At 42.0% G+C, this 23,539-nt stretch overlaps 1 protein-coding gene across 1 annotated transcript; it reads left to right on the forward strand.

Moving 5' to 3' along the window:
- Nucleotides 1-16,073: 16,073 nt before the first annotated feature.
- Nucleotides 16,074-18,706, forward strand: LOC123431218 (alpha-xylosidase 1-like). The gene is made up of 2 exons (XM_045115045.1): nt 16,074-16,083; nt 18,468-18,706. Exons 1-2 carry the CDS (start codon nt 16,074-16,076, stop codon nt 18,704-18,706), a joined length of 249 nt encoding a protein of 82 aa, XP_044970980.1.
- Nucleotides 18,707-23,539: the final 4,833 nt, after the last annotated feature.

Below are 23,539 nucleotides of genomic sequence, written 5' to 3' on the forward strand. Positions count from 1 at the left end.
TGCTGCTTTGCCTGATGATGCTAGAGATGCTGCTTTGCCTGATGATGCTATGCTTGATGATGCTAGAGATGCTGCTTTGCCTGTTCCACTAGGAGTGTTCCTTGATGCTCATATTGCTAGAGTTACTGCCAATGCTCGTGATGCTTCTGAAACTACCGATACTATTGAGATAGAACCTGATTTTGCTCCTGCTAGATCTAGCTCTCCTAGATATGAATTGCCTGATATACCTGAGGGTTACATTATGGAGGGAGAGACAACTGAGGATTTTCTTGCGTGTAAGGATGTCTATGACGCTGAGAAATTAATTCTCAAGTGGAAGGAAAAATCTCATGAAGTGAGGATGAAAAATGACCCGAAGTTTGCCACTTCGCCTATCTTTGTCACCGATAAGGATTATGAATTATTTGTCGACCCTGAGATAATCTCTCTAGTCGAATCTGATCCTTTTCACGGTTATGAGTCTGAGACGGTCATAGCCCATCTTGCCAAACTATCCGAAATAGCCAACCTTTTCACTAATGAGGAGAAGATCCGCCACTACTATATTCTTAAGATGTTTCCTTTCTCTCTAAAGGATGATGCTAAAGCCTGGTTCACCTCTCTTGCTCCTGGATGTGTGCGTAGACCCGAGGAGATGGTCTATTACTTCTGTGAGAAATATTTCCTTGCCCATAAGAAGCAAGCTGCCTTGCAGGAAATATACAACTTTGCTCAACTCCAAGAAGAGAGTCTTCCACAAGCTTGGGGAGGCTCGTCCAGCTACAGAATGCTTTGCCTGATCACCCTCTTAAGAAGAACGAGATACTTGATATCCTCTATAACGGACTTACCGATGCCTCTAGAGACCACCTAGATAGTTGTGCCGGTTGTGTTTTTAGGGAACGAACTGTAGAACAAGCCGAGACTCTGCTGAATCACATATTGATCAACGATAATGCTTGGACTATTCCCGAACCACCTCCTAAGCCAACTCCTAAGAAAAGAGGTATTCTATTCCTAAGTCCCGAAGATATGCAAGAAGCCAAGAAATCTATGCAAGAGAAAGGCATTAGATGTGAAGATGTCAAAAATCTATCACCTATCAAAGAGATCCATGGTCTCGGTAACCCGATACAGGTAGTGGAAGTGAATTCTTTGTGTAGGTTTGATGAGAGTGATATTCCTTTTGATAAACCTGCTAGCCTATGCTTTGATGAATTTGACAACTTTGTTGCCAAACAATAGAGTTTCAGTGATTATGTTAGCAGACATTTGGAACAAAGTACTCGTATGCTTAACCATTTAAGTGCTTGTGTAGACAAAATGTCAATGCTTTGAAGCTTTTGAGTAAACATGCCTCTATGATTACTACTCAGGTAGAACAAGTACTTAAAGCTCACAATGGACTGCTTGAATTAAATGACAACTCTGTCAGAGTCATTACTAGAGGAGGCAAAATGACTCAGGAACCTTTGTATCCTGAAGGTCATCCTAAGAGAATTGATCAACATTCTCAAAGAATCAATGCTGATACACTTAGTCATCCTAAGGAGAAGAAGAAGGATGATAGAAACATGTACGCCAGTTCACCAAATACTGTCACGCCAGAAGAACCTAATGATATTTCTGCGTCTGATGCAGAAACACAATCAGGTTATGAACGTGAACCTGGTGATAATGTAGACAGTGATGTTCATAATAATGCTCAACCTAGCCTTGATGAGGATGTGGAGATTGAACCTACGGTTAATCCTGATAATCCACAACCTAAGAGATACGACAAGAATGACTTTACTGCTAGGAAGCATGGTAAAGAAAGAGAGTCATGGGTTCAGAGACCTATGCCCTTTCCTCATAAGCCATCCAAGAAAAAGGATGATGAGGATTTTGAGCGCTTCGTTGAGATGATAAGACCCATCTTTCTGCAGATGCGGTTAACTGATATGCTCAAGATGACTCCGTATGCCAAGTACATGAAAGATATCATGACTAATAAACGGAAGACACCAGATCTTGAGATCTCCACCATGCTTGCCAATTACACTTTCAAAGGTGGAACTCCTAAGAAACTTGGTGATCCTGGAGTGCCCACTATACCATGCTCCATTAAAGGAAACTACATAAGAACTGCCTTATGTGACCTTGGAGTCGGTGTTAGTGTTATGCCACTCTCTCTTTATCGTAGACTTGAGTTGGATAAGTTGACACCCACTGAAATTTCTCTGCAAATGGCCGACAAATCAACTGCTTTCCCTATCGGCATTTGCGAGGATGTGCTTGTTGTGGTTGCTAATACCACTATATTAACAGACTTCGTTATCTTGGATATTCCTGAGGAAGATGCATGGCTATCATCCTCGGAAGACCCTTTTTAAACACCGCAGGGGCTGTTATAGATTGCAACAAAGGCAATGTCACTTTCCATGTCAACGGTAACGAGCACACAGTGCACTTTCCGAAGAAACGATATCCAGTACATTGCATCAATGCTATCGAAAAGACTTCATTGATTCTTATTGGAAGCTTTGAATGCCCTATTCCTCGTGTCAAGATGAAGCATGATTTGCTTCTTGGGGAGATTCATATCCCCATTGAGGTGACTTAGTGGCTATTCGAAAATTCTCCGTTCACTCTTGCGATCCGAGAAAGTTTTGTCATAAGGACTTGATCAGCCCTATTGACGGATTTCTTTCGATGACCATGAAACGGATGAATCAGAGAGTCACATACCTCTGTTTTGAGTCTTCATTTTCTGTTGCTTAGAAGAAAAATGATAGAATTAGTTTAGCTTTTCCTGTTTTCTGTTTTATCGTCCCAGAGAAAAATACCTCGAAAATTAAAGTTCTTCGATGGTCCTGAAAATTTAGTATGATTTTTTCTGGAATTTTTGAAAATTTCTGGGCCTGAGAGCTGGTCAGGGGGCCTGACCAGTGGGCCACAAGCCCCCCCACCGCCACCTACCCCCTGGTGGCGGGGTGCAAGCTTGTGGGGCCCACAGGAACCCCCTCCACTCACTCCAGCTCTCGGCCTCTTCTTCCACCTCCAAAAAAATTGTTTCGTAGCTCAAACCTGTGTTCTTGCTCATTTGGCTGTGATTTTCGATCTCCTTGCTCAAAGCACCATTCTCCGAACCGTTTTGGGGAAATTACTCCTTGGTAAGTGACTCCTCCCTCGGTCCAATTAGTTTTTGCTCTAGTGCTTTATCCTTCACGAATTCTTGCTACCTTGGTGACCCTGTTCTTGAACTAGAAAAGTTGATTTTAGCTGGTCCCAAGTAGTTTTAGCACGTGATACGGTCTCTAGGCACTAGTAGGAGTAGTTGCTACAAGGTGTGGTGGGTCTTTATTCACTTTTCTCTTGAACTTCAAAAATTTCAGCAAAAGGAAGTTATGTTCAGGAGGAAGTTTCATGGTGGTTGCTCAAGTAACAAGGGTCCCCATCTCTATTTTCGGGAGCCCGAACCTTTTCAACTAAGGGACGCACCGGTGCAACCATGTGAATGGCCTTCCGATGAGTTCATGATCGAAGCAGGCTTCAAGGATGAATTCGATGCACTTGTCCGCAATGCCGGGTTAGAAGAATTCCTCTCAGATAAATGTGAACAGTATGTTATGCTCACTGCCTCTTTCATGCGTAGATTTAATTTTTAGCTGGGCATGAATCATCCATACTGTTTGATCTGTATGATAAATCCTATACCATGGGTCTGGAGGATTTCAATAGGATTTCAATAGGATTTGCAAGATACCCGATGGAGGTAGTGTTATTGATCCTCCTCAGTCTTCGGTCAGAGACTTTGTCTCCAATATAACTGTGGGAGAAACCAGAGATATCACGCAAGCCACCATAGGAAGCATTCATTTCCCTGCCTTGCACTACCTTGCCCTCTTCATAGGTAGGTGCATTAACGGCAAGGGTGCACATTGTCACCTATGCGCTTCCGACCTTAGTATCCTTAAGAGCGCAGTAACAGGTGACAGGAGCTTCAATATGGAAGCTATAATAGCAAGGAGGCTGAATAAAAATGCCAGTGAGGGGGATTTCTTTGGTGGAGTTTATGCTACACGCTTAGCAAATTTTCTTGGAGTATCCATCAGTCCAGAAGACCCTCCTCTCCGTACAGCCTACCTTGATCGTGTCGCTCTAACACGCTACCAGTTCCTTGAGAGAGATCATGGATCTCTCCTATACCGCTTGATATTTAACCGGAAGTGTGTTTTCCATATTACCCTTCCTGCTCCTGGTTTCTTTGACTTTCAGGTTAAATGAAGATACTACATAACCATAGGAGAGGCAGAGGAGTATGAGAGGGAGACGACTGCTGCTCGAATTCGTGAGGCAGCTATTCAGGCAGTGGCTGCAGCACTCCCGTATAACACCCATTATGACTTTGGGTTTCGCCAGGATCATCCATGAGAGTAGAACAAGCTAGGCCAAAAGCCTAAGCTTGGGGGAATACGTGTTCTCACCGACTCTACATTCATGCTTATGGTTTCACTTTGTTAGCCGGTTTTTACACTTTGCCACTGTATTATCCATGCTAATTTCTTTTTGCTTTCTTGTTTTCTTGTTTTGTGTCCTTTTGAGAAAACCCAAAAAGATTTGTCTTTCTTCTTTTGCTTGTTGGGAGCTTTCCCATGTAAATAGTTTTGTTTTTCTTTGTGTCAAGGTAGAAGATATTGGTTACAATGCTTAGTGGTTCTTACATGCTCACCTGTTTAGCTTTCAAAAGAGCCATATTATTTTGTCTTCTCCTTTGTGTTTGCCTGCAGATTCAGCTTAGTCCAATGTGCTTATTATCATTTTCATCGTTCGATCGTGCAAATGAAAGGCAACAATGATGGTATATGATGAAGTGACTAAGACTGAAAAGCTGGTATGAACTCTATCTATTTTGTTTTTGTAAATATGACTAGCTTGTCGACCTAGATTTAGCTTTGTTGTGAGAGAACCATGTTTGCAATGACAACTTAGAGATCATAGTTTTTGATGCCATGCTTATTCAGCTGAGAGCTTATAATGGTTTGTCTTGATTGCCAACATAGATTTTGAGATGACTATGATGTAGTATGATAGGATGGTATTCTCCTTTGAATGTTTCAAGTGGCTTGACTTGGCGCATGTTCATGCATGTAGTTGAAACAAAATCAACATAGCCTCTATGATGTTCGTGTTCATGGTGATTTATATCCTATTCATGCTTGCATTTAATGTTAGTCAAAATCATTGCATCCTGATGACCGTTGTCGCTCTCTAGTTGGTCGCTTCCTAGTCTTTTGCTAGCCTTCACTTGTACTAAGTGGGAATGCTGCTTGTGCATCCACTTCCATAAACCCAAAAGTTTTTCCATGAGATTCCACCATACCTACCTATTTGCGGTATCTACCTGCAGTTCCAAGTAAATTTGCATGTGCCATTCTCTAAACCTTCAAGAAATAAATCTGTTTTGCATGCCCGAACCGCTCATGTAGTGACAGAGGACTATTAGTATCTTCCATGCTAGGAGTGTTATCCTCGACATGTGTCTATTCACAGTCCTTCACGAGAAAGGGGCCGGTATTTGGGATGCCCAGTTCCATGCTTAAATCGAAAACATAACTGTAAAACAAGACTCCCCCCGGATTGATGTTAGTATAGACGGTACCCGAGGATTCGGCTAGCCATGTAGTGTGATTGATTGGTGGTGCGGAAGTTAAAACTTTACTTTTCTGTTTGGGAACCGCCTATAGCATGAGTAGCATGGAAGATATTCAGAACTCTTGGTCATTGCGTTGAAAATGAAAGCATGCCACCCAAAATTATTATCTCTGTTTTCAAAGCTTGAGCTCTGGCACCTCTGCAAATCAATGCTTCCCTCTGCGAAGGGCCTGTCTATTTATTTTCCTGTCGAGTCATCCTCCTCTTATATAAGCACCAATTAGAGAGCACTTCTGTCATTTTTATTCTTTGCTTTTGATTGATGTTGAGTATTACAATGACTGGATCTTCGTTGCTATGAATTACAATGTTTAGTCAGCCCTTGATCTTTGAAAGTGCTCTGCATTTATGTTTTGCGGTCTCAGAAAGAGCTAGCGAGATACCACCTATTCATATTGCTTCATGCTTGTTTTGATTGAAGTGTTGGTATTTGAAACTCATTAGTATTTGCTCGTTAGCTGATTATGCCATTGATATTAGTTTACCGTGAGACCTTTGTGTCATTTGCTTATGTGGTTAACTTGTGATCTTGCTGAAATTCTGGTTATGAGTTAGACATAGTTGCAACAACAAGATCAAACAGAGTTTGTCAAAGTTTTTCTTTCTCTCTCAGTTTGTCAACTGAGTTGCTTGAGGACAAGCAAGGTTTTAAGCTTGGGGAGTTGATACGTCTCCAACGTATCTACTTTTCCAAACTCTTTTGCCCTTGTTTTGGACTATAATTTGCATGATTTGAATGGAACTAACCTGGACTGATGTTGTTTTCAGCAGAATTGCCTTGGTGTTGTTTTTGTGCAGAAATCAAAGTTCTCCAAACGTCCTGAAAATTTACGGGGAGCAGTTTTGGAAAATATCAAAAATATCTGCGCCAAGTTCCACCTCATGGGTGGGCCAGTGGGCCACAAGCCCCTGCTCCGCCACCACCCCCCTGGTGGCGCTGGGCAGGCTTGTGGGGCCCACACGCACCTGCCGCCCCCAACTCCAGCTCTATAAGTTGTCTTTCATCCCAGAAAAAATAAAAAGAGAAGTTTTCGTCGCATTTTCTATACGGAGGCGCCGCCACCTCCTGTTCTTCATCTGGAGGACAAATCTGGAGTCCATCTTGGGCTCCGGAGAGAGGAAATCGTCACCATTGTCATGATCAACCTTCTTCCCTCTCCAATTCCATGAAGCTCTTCGTCATTCGTGAGTAATCTATTCATAGGTTCGCTGGGCGGTGATGAGTAGGATGAGATCTATCATGTAATCGAGTTAGTTTTGATGTGGGATTGATCCCTAGTATCCACTATGTTCTGAAATTTGATGTTGCTACTACTTTGCTATGCTTAATGCTTGTCACTAGGGCCCGAGTGCCATGATTTCAGATCTAAAATTATTATGTTGTCACCAATATATGTGTGTTTTAGATCCGATCTTGCAAGTTGTAGTTACCTACTACGTGTTATGATCCGGCAACCCCGGAGTGACAATAACCGGAACCACTCCCGGTGACGATCATAGTTTGAGGAGTTCATGTGTTCACCAAGTGCTAATGCGTTGGTCCAGTTCTTTATTAAAAGGAGAACCTTAATATCCCGTAGTTTACTTTTGGACCCCGCTGCCACGGGAGGGATGGACAATAGATGTCATGCAAGTTCTTTTCCCTAAGAACGTATGACGACACACGGAATGCATGCCTACATCACATTGACGAACGGGAGCTAGCCACTTATCTCTCCGTGTTATAGTTGTTGCATGATGAATATCATCCAAACAAATCATCGACCGATTGCCTACGAGTTTGTCCTACTGTTGCTACTGTTGTTACTTGTCTTGCTCTGCTGCTGCTACTACTGTTGCTACTACTGTTACTTGTCTTGCTCTGCTGCTGCTGCTACTACTGTCGCTTGCTACTGTTGCTACTTGCTACTAATGTCACTACTTTTGTTCCTTGCCACTACTATTGCTCGTTGCACTGCTACTACCTGTTACATTGTTGGTTCACCTACCATTGACGGGAATTGACAACTTCCGTCGACGCGGCAATGAAGGCGCCATTGATACAATTGTTTGGAATAGTCTGCCGTCAACAGATCGTTTCTGACACCGTTGTTATCATATTACTTTGCTGTTACTATTGTGCTTGCAGATACTAATCTTTCAGGTGTGGTTGAATCTGACAAATTCAGTTGCTAATACTTGAGAGTATGCTCTCACCTCCCGACTGGTAAACCAACAAATTGGGTCGAATACTCTACCCTTGAAAACTGCTGCGAACCCACGCGCTCGTGGGCCATGAACAACATTCTTCCAGATTCATTGTCGGGGAGTGCTATCAGCATTCTTCTGGTGCTGTTGCAGCAGAAGGTTAGTTGTTATAAGTATTCGTCTAGCTAACGCCAAAGATTGCAGGATCAGCCCTTTTCTGGAGCCACTGCCAGGGAAGCACAGCTGACGTTAGTGCCCTGCTGGAGGGGACTTTGGAGTTGGAGGGCTTCTTCATCAACATCATTGCCCTCCAATGACTCGTGAGTACTTCACTTCAGACCTACGGGTCCGTAGTTAGTAGCTAGATGGCTTCTTCTCTCTCTTGGATCTTCAATACAAAGTTCTCCATGATCTTCATGGAGATCTATCTGATGTAATCCTCTTTGGCGGTGTGTTTGTCAAGATCAGATGAATTGTGGATTTGTGATCAGATTATCTATGATATATATTTGAGTGTTTGCTGATTTCTTATATGCAAGATTTGATATCCTTGTAAGTCTCTCCGAGTCTTGGGTTTTTTTTGGCCAACTAGATCTATGATTCCTCCAATGGGAGAAGTGCTTGGTTTTGGGTTCATACCGTGTGGTGACCTTTCCCAGTGACAATAGGGGCAACAAGGCACACATCGTGTAGTTGCCATCAAGGGTAACAAGATGGGCTTTGTTGTAGATATGAGATTGTCCATCTACATCATGTCATCTTGCTTAAGGCGTTACTCTGTTCTTTTGGACTTAATACACTAGATGCTTGCTGGATAGCGGTCGACGTGTGGAGTAATAGTAGTACATGCTGAAAGCATCAGTCTAGTTGTTTTGGACGAGATGCCTATAGATATAATCATTGCCATAGATAACGTCACGACTTTGCGTGGTTCTATCAATTGCTCGACAGTAATTCGTTCACCCACCGTCTACTTGCTTTCATGAGAGAAACCACTAGTGAACACTACGGCCCCCGGGTCTATTCACACCTATCATTTCCACTTTTGCTTTTACTTTGCTTTGTTACTTTGTTGCTTTCAGTTCTCACTTGGCAAACAATCTATAAGGGATTGACAACCCCATCATAGCATTGGGAGCAAGCTCTTTGTGTTTGTGCAGGCACTTGTGATACTCCTTAACTGGATCGATACCTTGGTTCTCAAAACTGAGGGAAATACTTACCACCGCTGTGCTACATCACCCTTTCCGCTTCGAGGGAACACCAACGCAAGGCTGCAAGGCCATGGGGGAATCCTTTGCATATTTTCCTAGGAAGTCCCTAAAGGCGTAGCCGTAGCAGAAGGATTCCTGGTGCCGTTGCTGAGGAGATTCAAGACAAGAATAGTCTCCCATCAGCACGCTTGTTTCTGGCACCGTTGGAAGGTCTTTTGTTGCAGTAGCAAGAAGAATTTCTGGCGTCGTTGCCGGGGAGGAGAGATCTATCCAAGTATGTCTCACAAACTCATCTCTTGCATTTACCTTTTTTGCCAGTTGCCTCTCGTTTTGCTCTCCCCCACTTCACATTTGCCGTTTTCATTTGCCTTTCTCCTTTGTCGTTTTCTTTTGCCTTTTTTCGTTTGCCTTTTTCTCTCGCTTGCTTTCTGTTCGCTTGTGTGCCATGTGCCTTCAATATGCTTGCATCTTCGCTTGCTGAAAATCTAGTGTTATGGATCCTCATCCACTTGCTAATCTCTTTAAGAGATCCACTTATGGGGAACCAATTGCTAGTGAATTGAGTGCACTTGACTATCTTTATGGAGTTTTGCTTGAGATGCGTGAATCTGAAAATCGTGATGAAGAAATTTATGAAATGATTCACGAGGACTCCTTGAATGAAAATCATGATTGCAATGGTTTCACTATAAATCCTATTAGTGACAATCATGCTAAAAATATGCAAAACCCTAAGCTTGGGGATGCTAGTTTTGCTATGTCCACTACTTGTTGCAATAATCATGATTCGGGTGATGATCTTTCTTATGATCTTGAAAATTTGTTCAAACCTCATGATGAATATGATATTTGCAATATTATTGAAAGTGGGTTTGGAGACGTCATGACTTTAGTTGATGATAATCCCACTATTTTTGAAGAGCGTCAACTTTGCATGCATGTGGATCATGAAAATACTATCCTTTGTGATAGCTATATTGTTGAATTTGAATATGATCCCACATGTAATTGCTATGAGAGAGGAAAATATTGTGGTAGAAACTTTCACGTTACCAAATTACCTCTCGTTATGTGGAGATTGCTATTGTCTCTTTCTTCTTCCTTGCATATGGCAACTATTGGTTGTCTTGACAATTTGTTTTCCTATAAAATGCCTATGCATAGGAAGTATGTTAGACTTAGATGTTATTTTCACATGCTTTATGATACTCTCGTTGTGCTTCAATTCTTGTCTTTTGTGTGAGCATCATTGAATGCCTAGCTAAGGGCGTTAAACAATAGCGCTTGTTGGGAGGCAAACCAATGAATAATCATTGCCATAGATAACGTCACGACTTTGCGCGGTTCTATCAATTGCTCGACAGTAATTCGTTCACCCACCGTCTACTTGCTTTCATGAGAGAAACCACTAGTGAACACTATGGCCCCCGGGTCTATTCACACCTATCATTTCCACTTTCGCTTTTACTTGCTTTGTTACTTTGTTGCTTTCAGTTCTCACTTGGCAAACAATCTATAAGGGATTGACAACCCCTTCATAGCTAGCGTTGGGAGCAAGCTCTTTGTGTTTGTGCAGGCACTTGTGATACTCCTTCACTGGATCGGTACCTTGGTTCTCAAAACTAAGGGAAATACTTACCACCGCTGTGCTACATCACCCTTTCCATTTCGAGGGAACACCAACACAAGGCTCCAAGGCCATGGGGGAATCCTTTGCATATTTGCCTAGGAATTCCATAAAGGCGTAGCCGTAGCAGAAGGATTTCTGGTGCCGTTGCTGAGGAGATTCAAGACAAGAATAGTCTCCCGTCAGCACGCTTGTTTCTGGCGCCGTTGGAAGGTCTTTTGTTGCAATAGCACCTGTCACGAGGCCAAAAGTTAAAAATATAATTCCGATCACGATGTACTAAATGCATAGGATAGAACTTTTGATGAAATTCCAATTTCAACCGATTGTAGTCCCATGATCCAATATCGTCACATAGCTTATACCATGTCAACGCCTTATCCTTCAAAGATAAAGGAAAGACTTTCTTCTTTACCTCATCCTCAGGCAAACCTGCAAGCTTAAATAAACCACAAACTTCATCTACATAGATCAGATGCAAGTCTGGATGTGAAGATCCATCTCCTGTAAAAGGATTAGCCAGCAGTTTCTCAAGCATACCCGAAGGAATTTCATAAAAGATATTTTCAGTAGGTAACTCAGGTTGAGGAACAACTCCTCGTGCTTCCGTTCGTGGTGAAGATACCCCGAACAAACTCCTCAAAGGAACAGTTTCCATAGTGACAAGTGACAATAAATTTCAGCACAGTACATAAATGTTTCCTTACCAAATTCCACTTACCAAAGGCGCTTCACTCCCCGGAAATGGCGCAAGAAAAGAGTCTTGATGACCCACAAGTATAGGGAATCAATCGTAGTCCTTTCGATAAGTAAGAGTGTCGAACCCAAAGAGGAGCAGAAGGCTTTGATAAACGGTTTTCAGCAAGGTAATAACTGCAAGCACTGAAAGTAGCGGTAACAAGTGATGGTGTAGCGAGGTGAAACGTAGCAAGCGAAAAGTAACATATAACAAGTAGTAGCAACGGTGCAGAACGTGGCCGATCCATTTTGTAGCAAGGGACAAGCCTTAACAAAGTCTTATAGGAGGAAAAACGCTCCCGAGGACACACGGGAATTTCTGTCATGCTAGTTTCATCATGTTCATGTGATTCGCGTTCGTTACTTTGATAGTTTGATATGTGGGTGGACCGGCGCTTGGGAACTGCCCTTACTTGGACAAGCATCCCACTTATGATTAAACCCTCTTGCAAGCATCCGCAACTACGAAAGAAGAATTAAGACAACGTCTAACCTTTGCATTAAACTAGTGGATCCAAACCAGCCCCTTACGAAGCAACGCATAGACTGGGGTTTAAGCTTCTGTCACTCTAGCAACCCATCATCTACTTACTACTCCCCAATGTCTTCCTCTAGGCCCACATATGGTGAAGTGTTATGTAGTCGACGTTCACATAACACCACTAGAGGAAAAGACAACATACAGCATATCAAAATACCGAACGAATACCAAATTCACATGACTATTATTAGCATGACTTATCACATGTCCTCAGGAACAAAAGTAACTACTCACAAATCATAATCATAATCATGATCAGAGGTGTAATGAATAGCATCAAGGATCTGAACATAAACTCTTCCACCAAGTAATCCAACTAGCATCAACTACAAAGAGTAATCAACACTACTAGCAACCCTACAAGTACCAATCGGAGTCGCGAGACGGAGATTAGTTACAAGAGATGAACAAGGGATTGGAGAGGAGATGGTGCTGATGAAGATGTTGATGGAGATGACTCCCCTCCGACGAGAGGAGTGTTGGTGATGACGATGGCGACGATTTCCCCCTCCGGGAGGGAAGTTTCCTCAGCAGGATCGTCCTGCCGGAGCTCTAGATTGGATCTGCTCAAGTTCCGCCTCGTGGCGGCGGCGAAACCACGAAAAAGCTCCTCCTTGATTTTTTCTGGAACAAAACCCTTCATAAAGCAAAAGAGGGGGGCCAGTGGGCCGTCAGGGAGCCCACAAGCCCTGTAGCCGCCACCAGGGAGTGGCGGCTTCCAGGCTTGTGGGGCCCTGGTAGCTCCCCTCTGGTACTTCTTTTGCCCAGTATTTTTTATATATTCCCAAAAAATTCCACGTTGATTTTCAGGGCATTTGGAGTTGTGCAGAATAGAGGACTCGGACTTGCTCGTTTTCCAGTCCAGAATTCCAGCTGCCGGTATTCTCCCTCTTCAAATAAACCTTGCAAAATAAGAGAGAAAAGGCATAAGTATGGTACCACAAGGTAATATAACATCCCATAAAGCGATAAATATCAACATGAAAGCATGATGCAAAATGGACGTATCAAGGGGCGGCGCGGAGCACGGGAGGGGCGGCGGGGCGGCGTGGAGCACGGGAGGGGCGGCGGAGTGGGGAGTGGAATGGATCCCGCGTGGGTAGTGGGGACTGGAATGAAGAGGGGAGTAGGAGAGGGAGTGGTGGGTCCCGCGTGGTAGTTGGAGAATACCGGCGGGCATGACCGTTCCTACCTAGTGGTTGAATCTCGGAAACACTACAAGAAATATGCTCATACATGACGTTTTTTAAGATGTCGTTGGTGAATTCGTCATAAATCTATGACGATTTCATCCGAGATCGTCGGAAACCATTTGAGGGGATCAAATCTACATATAAATTACGATGATGTGAGTCAAAAACGTCGTAACCACATAAAATGAGATCGTCATAACTTTTACGACGATTATAAAAATGTCGTAACATGTTCTAACTATGTTGACATGTCACCCGTGGGTCCATCTATCCCATCTCATCCTAGTTTGTGAAGCAACCTACTATTCTGTCATTCCGAAAATTCTTGAAAAATTCTCATAAATACTTTGGATCATATATTTCTCAAATATGTGAAAACCCTTCATTCCATAGTTCAAAAATAATTCAGCAATATTCATTTTCCTATTCTATTCAGAATAGCACTTTGTGAAGGAAGTGCTATTTCTATTTCTTTGATTACCCTCATATTTTTGGGGCACAACTTCCTATCCAAATCATTGCCTCATGAAAACTTTCGTAACGATTTGCCTAGTCAATCTTTCTCAGCAAATTTCCAAAGTTTGTGTTCAGCTAACAACTTTGTGAAGGAAGTACTAGATAGGAATATCCTGATGAGTTGAATTTTTTCCACATCATCTATGTGCCCAAAACATAGCTCTCCACAAAATTTTAGCCACATCTAACAATCAATGTGAGCTCATCATCCAATCTCTGTTTCTCGTAATATTTTCATTTTGTGAAGCAACTACATTTTATAAAGAGCAAACTATGAGGCACGTGCAAACCTGGCCAAACGGGTAGTGCCGGCCGGGCCGGCCCGACTGCCCGCAGGCCAGCCATGACACGGGTCGAGCCCGTCACAGACTAATCGTGCCCGGGCCAGGCACGAGCACGCCATGGGCCGTGCCTGGGCCGCGACCCCCAACCCGCGTGCGAGCCCGGCACGACACGATTAGGAGGCGGCTGATAGATCTGGTGCGCGAAAAAGCCAGCGGGAGCGACTGGGCGGGAGCGGGACGGGGCGCGCAAAAAAGGAGCGGGGGCGCGGTCAGCCGTCAGCGAGAGCGATTGGGCGGAAGGGGCGCGCGAAAAAGGGAGGGGAGGGCGGGAAAGGGAGGTGGGAGCGCGGGAAAGGGAGGGGGCTGATTTTTTTTGCCTTTTTTATTTTTTTTTAAATCAAAATAGCCAGCGTGTCGTGGGCCTAGCGTGCCGCAGGCCGGCCCGATTAGGCGTGCGTGCCGTGCTTGGGCCTGGGAGGCCGGCACACGGGTCAGCATGGCACGACCCGTATATTAATCGGGCCTAGGTGGGCCGTGTCGTGCCTGGCACGATTACGGCGGGCCGGGCCGTGCCGTGCCGGGCCGGCCCGTTTGGCCAGGTATGGGCACGTGTAGTTTAAATTTGACCCGCTTCCTACCGGATCAACAAAAATTTATTTAAATGAACAAAAATAGCTAAAAGAGTCGGAAATGCATAAAAATTGGTTATCATCCATAAAATGTGGTATAAATTTAGTGTAAATTTTAGTGATGTCATTTTACAAAAATATTTTTGATAGTTGCTTCATAAAACACTCCGTTTTTAGCACTAAAGCATAATTTAAAAAAAACTCACGTTTGAAACCAATCAGGAGGCAGCCCATGGATCACCCTCACTGTAGTCGATCTGAGCCGTCCACACCCTGCCGTCCACACCCTACCGTCGATCCATTCCACAGATCACCTTTTCTGAACGCAGCGCGAGACACACCCTCCAGCCTCCTCCCTCAGTCTCCCGATCTAGATCCAGATCCAGATCCAATCTCTCTGTAGCCTCCCTCTCCGGTAGCTTCGCCCCACCATGCCGCGGAGGCAGGGCTCCCGCGAATCCGGTCCACCGCGAGGCGATGGCGTCGGCGAGGCTAACCCCGAACGGCATGGGGGCGGCGTTGGCGGGGGACACGAACCTCACGCCTGCTCGTCAACCCGCGCTGCGTCAACGTCGACGGCAGGGGCACGCCCCGGAGCGACAGGTGGCGCGGCCTCGTCTCCGACGGCGCCAAGACCTGCCCCGCGATGTTTGCTACCCAGCTCAGCGACCAGGCGCGCTCGGGGCTCGTCCACCGCGGCTCCCTCGTGCAGCTCGACGAGTACGTCATGAACATGGTCGGCGGCAGAAGGCGGAAAGGGGGAGGGGGAGGGGGCGCACCCGCACTCCTCCGGTGCATGCACCTTCTCCGGCCCCTATCGAGCACCACCCGCCACACACGCAGCTCGACCTCGATCGCGCGCCACGGCGGCGAGCCATGGCGTTCCAGTTCGGCGCCTTGCTGGGGCTGGTACTCGGCGTCGGCGTCGTCGTGGCGTTCACGCGCCTCGAGAATTCTCGCGCCGAGGAGCACAGCGAGCTGGTACGCCCCCCTCCCCCTCCTCCCCGCTTCCAATTTTTGAATCCCGTCTATGGTGATCCGATGCAATTCGGTTGGCCGCTGGGTTCGTCTGTCAATCCGTGCCCGTGCAGGCGCTCGAAATCAGGAAATGCTCGGTTAGGACCCCGTTGATTAGAAAATCAATCAATTGCTGGACATGTTCGGGATGCGGGTTAATTGTGGAGGCATGAGCGATTCATTTATATGAGCTAAGTAGTACTAGGCTTTGATCCTAATCACGCTTGTTGTTTCTAGTTTGGGTGTATTTACGGCTGTCATCAAGTGCTCCACCATCCAGTCCAACTCAGTTGGGCATTTCGACGAGCAGTTGGCGCGCGTCTAGCAGCGGGAGGAGGACGCCGGCATGGAGGCCTCCGACGAGGTGGCTCTCTTCCTTGGCGACCTCTCCGACCGTAAGGCTGCTTGGCTCGATGGCTAGGTGACGCTAGCAGCACGCGGCAGCTCCATGCAGATAGGTCTGGATTACATTTCCTATTACTTCGGAGTCTTGTCTTATTTTTTTGTATTTGAGATGAACCAGTGCTCTCAGGTTCCACTAATTCTTAGTTGGTCGTCCGAACATGTTATTTCCCCCTGATAACTGTTTTAACTTTTGATTCCTGCCATCATTCTAGGAAGAGTTAATACCACCATCGATACAAACACTTGTATTGGTGGGAACAAAATCATACAAGAACTAAAAAACTCCAAAGAAGTGGTCCTTCAACTTAGCTAAGAGAACTTTTCCATACAATTCTGTTAAATCCGACGTACACCATCTATTTTCTCTTAACTGCAGTTGTTGTTGTTGCTGTCTCTCACAAAGAAAACTATAGCCGCTGCACACGATTTGAACACGCGACCTATATCATTGTTTTACGTTGTGTTACCAAGGCAACAAGCATCACTTGATATGCAAAGCAGAGCCGTCTACTTTTCTTTCAAAATGATATTTTGTGGTGTACTATAGTATGGTGCTAATGTTCTTGTGCTTGAAACATTTTACTGGTACTGTTTTAATCTTGTAGATACATAAAAGATGATCTGTTGTTGTGGGAATAAATCATTATGAAACATTAAACTCCAAGTTAGTTGATTCACCACTTTTGAGCCTTAAAAAGGAAATATCACATTGAATAACATGTCGAGAAAATTCATTGTTCAACAGTACCAATAAATCTTTTTTTGTACATGAGTTCTATTCATTCAAATGTGATATACACGATCAATTTTCATTATGGGGAAAGAAGTTAGCAATGAGTCGTTTAGGACAATCATCTAAATATGCATAATTCTATTTTGGAAATAAACTAAATAGAAAAGGATAATTATTTAGAAGAGCTTTCTCGGGCATGTCGCCGCCCACCGTTCTGCTTAATATAACAGAATGTACGATAATACTTCTTGCTTAATGGTGTACAAATTTTTAAATCCTAATTTAAGTATATCATGCTGCAAAAGTGTTTAATTCTTAATTTTGGTAAATCACACCGACTAATAAGTGGTGCTGCTTGTCATGGCCATTGGTCATATTTTCTTGATATAGAAACTATCGGTATTTGCTTTGAATGTAAAGCAATGCAAGTTGTCATGGTAACACGACATGAAAACCATATCGAAGGTCTTTTGTTCGAAGCTGCGCCGTAGCGCGTAGTTGTTTGTTTTCTATTTCTTTTTCCATCTATGTGGCTCAGATAGTAAACATTTATCTCAACTTTTGACGGATAGTTCCTTCTGGTTGGTGGCTATCTCGTGTGTGCTTTTAATTCATGTCATTCGAATGCCCCAGCCCCTAGTTTTGAATCCCATGTAGCTCATTATTTAATAATACCCTGCATCCCACCAACAAGTTGGTCCACTGTGGGAGAGAGAGAGAGATCGTCTGCAGCAGTTGTAGTTTTTTTGTGAGAGACAGCAACAGTTGCTATTAATAGAAAATAGACGGCATACGTTGGAATTAACAGAATTGTATGGAAATGTTCTGTTAGCTAAATTGAAGGACCACTTCTTTGGAGTTTTTTAGTTCTTGTATGATTCTGTTTCCACTACTACAAGTTTTGTATCAATAGTGGTATTAACTCTTCTAGGAAAATGATAGAAGCTGTCTATATTATTTCCCCCTGATAACTGTTTTAACTTTTGAACTCTGAACAATGGAACATTCGTGTTGGGTAGGACAAGCTAGATAACAGCGTGATAGAGAGGTCATAGACATTTATATCTTCCAAACTGACCATGCATCAGCTTGTCTTTGACTTGGAAGTTTGTATTTTTGTTCATGTTTAGTTTCTTTTAGCCAATGCTACTAGTACTACATATAGAATGAGCCAAATTCTAGCAAGAATAAATAGGAAGCATAATTATATCTAGCTCCCTCGCATGATCACTCGGCCATATATAATTTGAGACCATAATTTCTAGATTCTGTGTAATTTGTAAAAAAGCAACAATTTCTGGATTCGCACTAATTTGAGACCATCTTCAATATCTTTGTTATGAATCTTTGTACTAAGTAGATAACTGTTGCGTTGGCCGTCTCTCACTGTGATACTGGTAGACATAACTTACATTCTATTGACATTTCACACTCGTGATTCTGAGAATGTCGCTGCAAAAACCAAAACAACACTTGCTCTGAATATGGTCAACAGACTTGAGAAGACAATACCAAACAGCAATAAATAATACTAGAAGTTATCCTGAACAGTACCTACATGTGGTCCAATTGTTTTTTAAATCATACTCTTATTATTTTTTATTACCTTGCAACCATTTGAAATTTAACGCATCCAGAACACAGTATTTGAATTCCGTCACTGTACTCTGCAAACCTCTTACTGTTTTTTGCTCTTGTTTACAGGGTTCCACCAATGCAAGTGGGGATACCATAACCTTTCAGTGGTCGAGGATGTCGTGGAGAACTACTGGAGCGCGCAGATACCCCTCGATGTGATCTGGAACGACGACGACCATATGGACGCAAGGAAGGACTTGACGCTCAGCCCGGTGAACTACTCGCGCCCCAAGCTGCTGGCGTTCCTTGACATGCTACAGTTCCATTGGTATGTTTGTGTGGCTTGCTGGCTTGGTGTCATATAATGTGTTCGTACCATTTCATTAACATTTCATCTTCACCGTCGGTTTGAACGGAAGCCTATGATCATTTGGGAAATGGATCCCTGTTGATAGTCACTAGTGAATCTCCTGTCAAGTATTTTGACAATAAGTCCATCCTGATCTATCATCTGGAATGCTTGTTAATATGCTAGAGGGCCGAGTGCTCAGTAAGAACTTTGGTCCTGGTTCCATGATTTTGGAGATGGATGTCGTAGATGTATTCACAGCCCGTGCGCCGTGTGTATTTTGCTTTCTTTTCGCTGTCGCTCTTTAGCTGGTCCATCAAACCTCTAGGTATGTTCCTCCTAGCAATGTGTGGTAGATTGGGACATCTTATTTACTTGTATTCCTTTTCGAATAAAATCTAGAATGCTCATTCACAGACAAAAGCATGATGTACTGTGATACATAGTTCTGCCATTGTCATTACTCTTAGATATGTTGCATGAGAGACCAGTTTGAAGGAATTCAGTCAGCACTGTCGAAACGCGAGAAGTCTTACTTGTGAATCCCACTAGCTGAACTACGGTTTCCAAGCCTAGTCAATGAACAGAAACTAGTTACTAACTAGGTTAACTAAACATCATTTTCAGAAGGGAGAAAAAATTTAGAGAAGTAGATTGCAAATTGAGCTTTATAGTCTGGTCTTTCCTAAATAACAGGAACTAACACAAAATGAAAACATTAGTATATTCCATTAACACGATTCCTTACGTATAGGAGCAAAGGAAGCAACATTTAGTAACCTGCGTTTAGTTAACTCTATTTTTTTTCCTAAATGGTCTACAGTTGACTTTGTAGATGTGAAATATTTGTACAGTATTTTCCATTGTCTCGATTGAATAGCATTCTGCCTCTATAAGTATTATTTCTGGCCTTACTTCTGGAACTTTGTGTGACTATATGAATTCTTGATAGACTTTTATACAATATTTATCGACTTTTCCTAGTTTTTTCCTGAAGCTTCCCTGAAACGGAACTTCAGACCCCTTCTTTTATTCTAGAAAATGGAAGATGTGCCTCAGGCCTCTGTGTCATGGATGGACAATGTATATACTTTATTACCTCACCTTTATCTATTTATCTGTAATGTGTATGCTATTATTATTTTTCCTATACACATCATATGATATGTATATTGTTTGAATGAGTCGTCATGCATTATTTAGCTATTCATGTATGCTTACCATCATTCAATAATCTGCAGCTTGTTTACCACTACTTATCAGAAACTGAGAATCATGAGAGGCTCTGATGCAGCTTGTTTTTATCCTTGATTTGTATCAATTGTTGTATTGTAGACTTAAAATTGTGTTGGTTCCTCTTTTACAGAAGCTCAAGTGTGAAGTGTGAAGCCGTGAAGTGTGAACCCAAGTGTGAAGCTGTGAAGTCTTACTCAGTTTAGAGTAGAAAATTGTAGCAGATCTGTGTTGTAAAGATTGTAATAGATTTATTTAGTCGTATATTTGATCAATTTTATGTGTTCTTAGTTCTATTTTAAATTCATTGGATTGAAATTGGTCAAAAAGACAATATATTCGTATTAAATTCAGGTTGATTCTAAGTTTGTGCTGTCACCTTTTTAGAGTAGAAAATTGTAGCAGATCTGTGTTGTAAAGATTGTAATAGATTTATTTAGTCGTATATTTGATCAATTTTATGTGTTCTTAGTTCTATTTTAAATTCATTGGATTGAAATTGGTCAAAAAGACAATATATTCGTATTAAATTTAGGTTGATTCTAAGTTTGTGCTGTCACCTGTATTGGAGCAGATATATTTGTGCCTTCATAATGCTACAGATGAAAATGTAAAAATCTCGAGGTTCAAAATTTGACAAAATTTTAAGATCAGCATGACATGTTGGACCAATACAAAAATAAAATGGCCAAAAAAGATCAATAGAAAGTAAAAGCCCACAAACCAAAATTCGAAAAAAATAAAATTAATAGTGGTTATAAATAGGCTAAGGCCCAAAAATAAGCCCAATAATAAAAAGCCCAAAAAAATAAAATCAGCCCATGTGATCAATTGAAATGGGTTGGGCTGATTTCAACCATGATGTTTTAATTTCATCGTAATTTTGCCACGTAGGACTGGGTTCGATTGCCAACGACGATTTAGGATCGTCGTAAAGGTTACGACAATCCAGGAATCGTCGTAAAAGTTACGACGATTTTGATCAAAACGTTGCTGCTATTCATTTGTGACGCACCGTTTTCGACGCTTCGTTTTTCGTCGTGAGATCGTCATAAATTAAAAATCGTGACGATGTAGCGACGAAAAAATAGCGTTGTGTATTAGCATATTCCTTGTAGTGAAACCTTTTGGTGTTTCTATGATTAAATAGATACTTGTGTACCTAGAAATGATTTTTGGAAAAAATAAAGAGCAAACTATAAGGCAGCCGCAGTTCAAATTTGACCCGATTCCAACTGATTCGACATAGATTTGTCTTTTTCACGAGAGATGGATAAAAGCTTTTGACACCCAGCCATTTTGTCAAGTGTACAGTAAATATGCCCTAGTATGTTATAAAAATGATTTGGACCAATTTTGAAACAAATATATGGTAGGTCCTTCACAAAACAACTCATTTTGGGCACTTGAAAAATGAAAAATGAATTTTTCATACAAGGAAGATGAAAACTTCCTTAATCAACATTATTTGTCATTCCAACATGCACCATTATGCAAAATATGAGACCATTTCAACAAACTATGCCATGAATATGGCCATGAGATTGATCATGTGGCTTGAAAGCCATGAATCTTCACACATGATAGCTCATTTCTGTGAACACTTTTTAAAAATAATTGTCGTATTACAAGTTTATTATTTTACATGGTAACTTTATCACATATGATGACATAATGCAAAGGTTTCCCATTTTTTTGATTTTTTTTTTAATTTTTCATGCCAGTTTCAAAATTGGTCGAAACGGCAGGTATGATCGTTCCTACCTAGTGGTTGAATCTTGAAAACCTTTTGGTGTTTCTATGATTAAATAGATACTTGTGTACCTAGAAATGATTTTTGGAAAAATAAAGAGCAAACTATATGGCAGACGCAGTTCAAATTTGACCCGCTTCCAGCTGATTCGACATAGATTTGTCTTTTTCACGAGAGATGGATAAAAGTTTTTGACACCCAACCATTTTGTCAATTGTACATTAAATATGGCCTAGTATGTTAGAAAAATGATTTGGACCAATTTTGAAACAAATATATGGTAACTTCATTGTCATGGACACTTAAACACATAATACAACAAATTAAGAGCTCTCTTTAGCTAGCAGATTTCACATAATACAACAAATAACATATACCAGTCTAGTTCTCTTTAGCTAGCAGATTTCACATAATTTTCATGGGCACTTAGACATTTGCAACAAATAAGAAGTCACTTAAACCAATCTATGAACAAATAAGATACAACAAGTAATATCAATCAATCTATCAACATACTTGGGTTGAACAAAGATAAAGTCACTTAATCATACATAATTAAGAGATTCTTCTCATCTTGCATTACAACATTGCTACAAAAGAGCAACACACCAACAATAGCATAGTACAGTTACAAATATAGCATACTGGAGTCACTTAATCATACATAATATAGAGATTTTGATCATCTTGCATTACAACATTGGTACAAAAGAGCAACACAACAGCACATCAACCATAGCATAGTGGACTTCATCTTCATCTGATCAGCTCATCCATCCAAAATGTCCCTGATCATCTTCAACTTCTCTTGGTTCTTCTCCAATGCCTTCAACTGATTAGCAATCTGGATCTTCAGCTCATCCCTGCGTTTAATCAGATGCTCAATTCCTTTCTTCAGACCATCAATGTGAAGGTTGAGCACCACAATTTCATCATTAAGTTTGTCCTCAGATTTTGACAGTTTATCAACCTGAAGCTTTAAATTGTAGTTCTCTTTAGTAAGATTCTCCTTCCCCTTCAAATGATTTGGCTTCTGGGTCCTAATGACCCTGCCTTGAGCTTCTGCAAGGTTGAGCAGTTGATTCACATCTTCTACTAGTTTGTCATAGTTTGCATCAAGATTTCTTTTCTCCTCTGTGAGGTGGTGAATTTTCAGTGAATTCTCCAAATTATCATCCCTCCTAGCACTCTTGCAGTCTTCCAACATTTCCCATAGTTTTAACAATGCATTTTGCATTGTGGGAGGCTACTCTTGGTCTACCCAACCAACAAAACCACAGTTTTGAGGTGGCTGCAATACAAAATAACCAGTACTTCAGCAATACAAAATAACCAGAAAATAACAAGCCAGAATTCTGTAATAAACATGCAGTGACACTGCTGTAATAAACAAGCAATGACAGTGTTGTAACAAGCCAGAATCTTTTAGCTAAACTAGCAATGACAGTGCTGTAATAAACAATGACAGTCTGAATATTTGAGCTAAACAAACAATGGCAGTGATGTAGTAAACACTGACATTCTGAATCTTTTGAGCTAAACAAACAATGACAGTCTGAATATTTTAGCTAAACAAACAATGACAGTGATGTAGTAAACACTGATAGTCTGAATCTTTTCAGCTAAACAAACAATGACAGTCTGAATCTTTTGAGCTAAACAAACAATGACAGTCGGAATATTTTGAGCTAAACAAACAAAATTGCAGGGAACAACGAGATAGAAAAAACAGAAGCAACTTCATGCATGTCTAACACTAAAGAAGATAGAACTAATCGGCTGAGCACACACTAAAAATCTTCTCCCTGTCTCAAATCCTTCGAATGCTACGCGACGCTCAGGCGGCAGCCCATGCTCCAATCA

The sequence above is a fragment of the Hordeum vulgare genome, chromosome 2H (genome assembly GCF_904849725.1).
Source record: "Hordeum vulgare subsp. vulgare chromosome 2H, MorexV3_pseudomolecules_assembly, whole genome shotgun sequence".
Taxonomy (NCBI): domain Eukaryota; kingdom Viridiplantae; phylum Streptophyta; class Magnoliopsida; order Poales; family Poaceae; genus Hordeum; species Hordeum vulgare.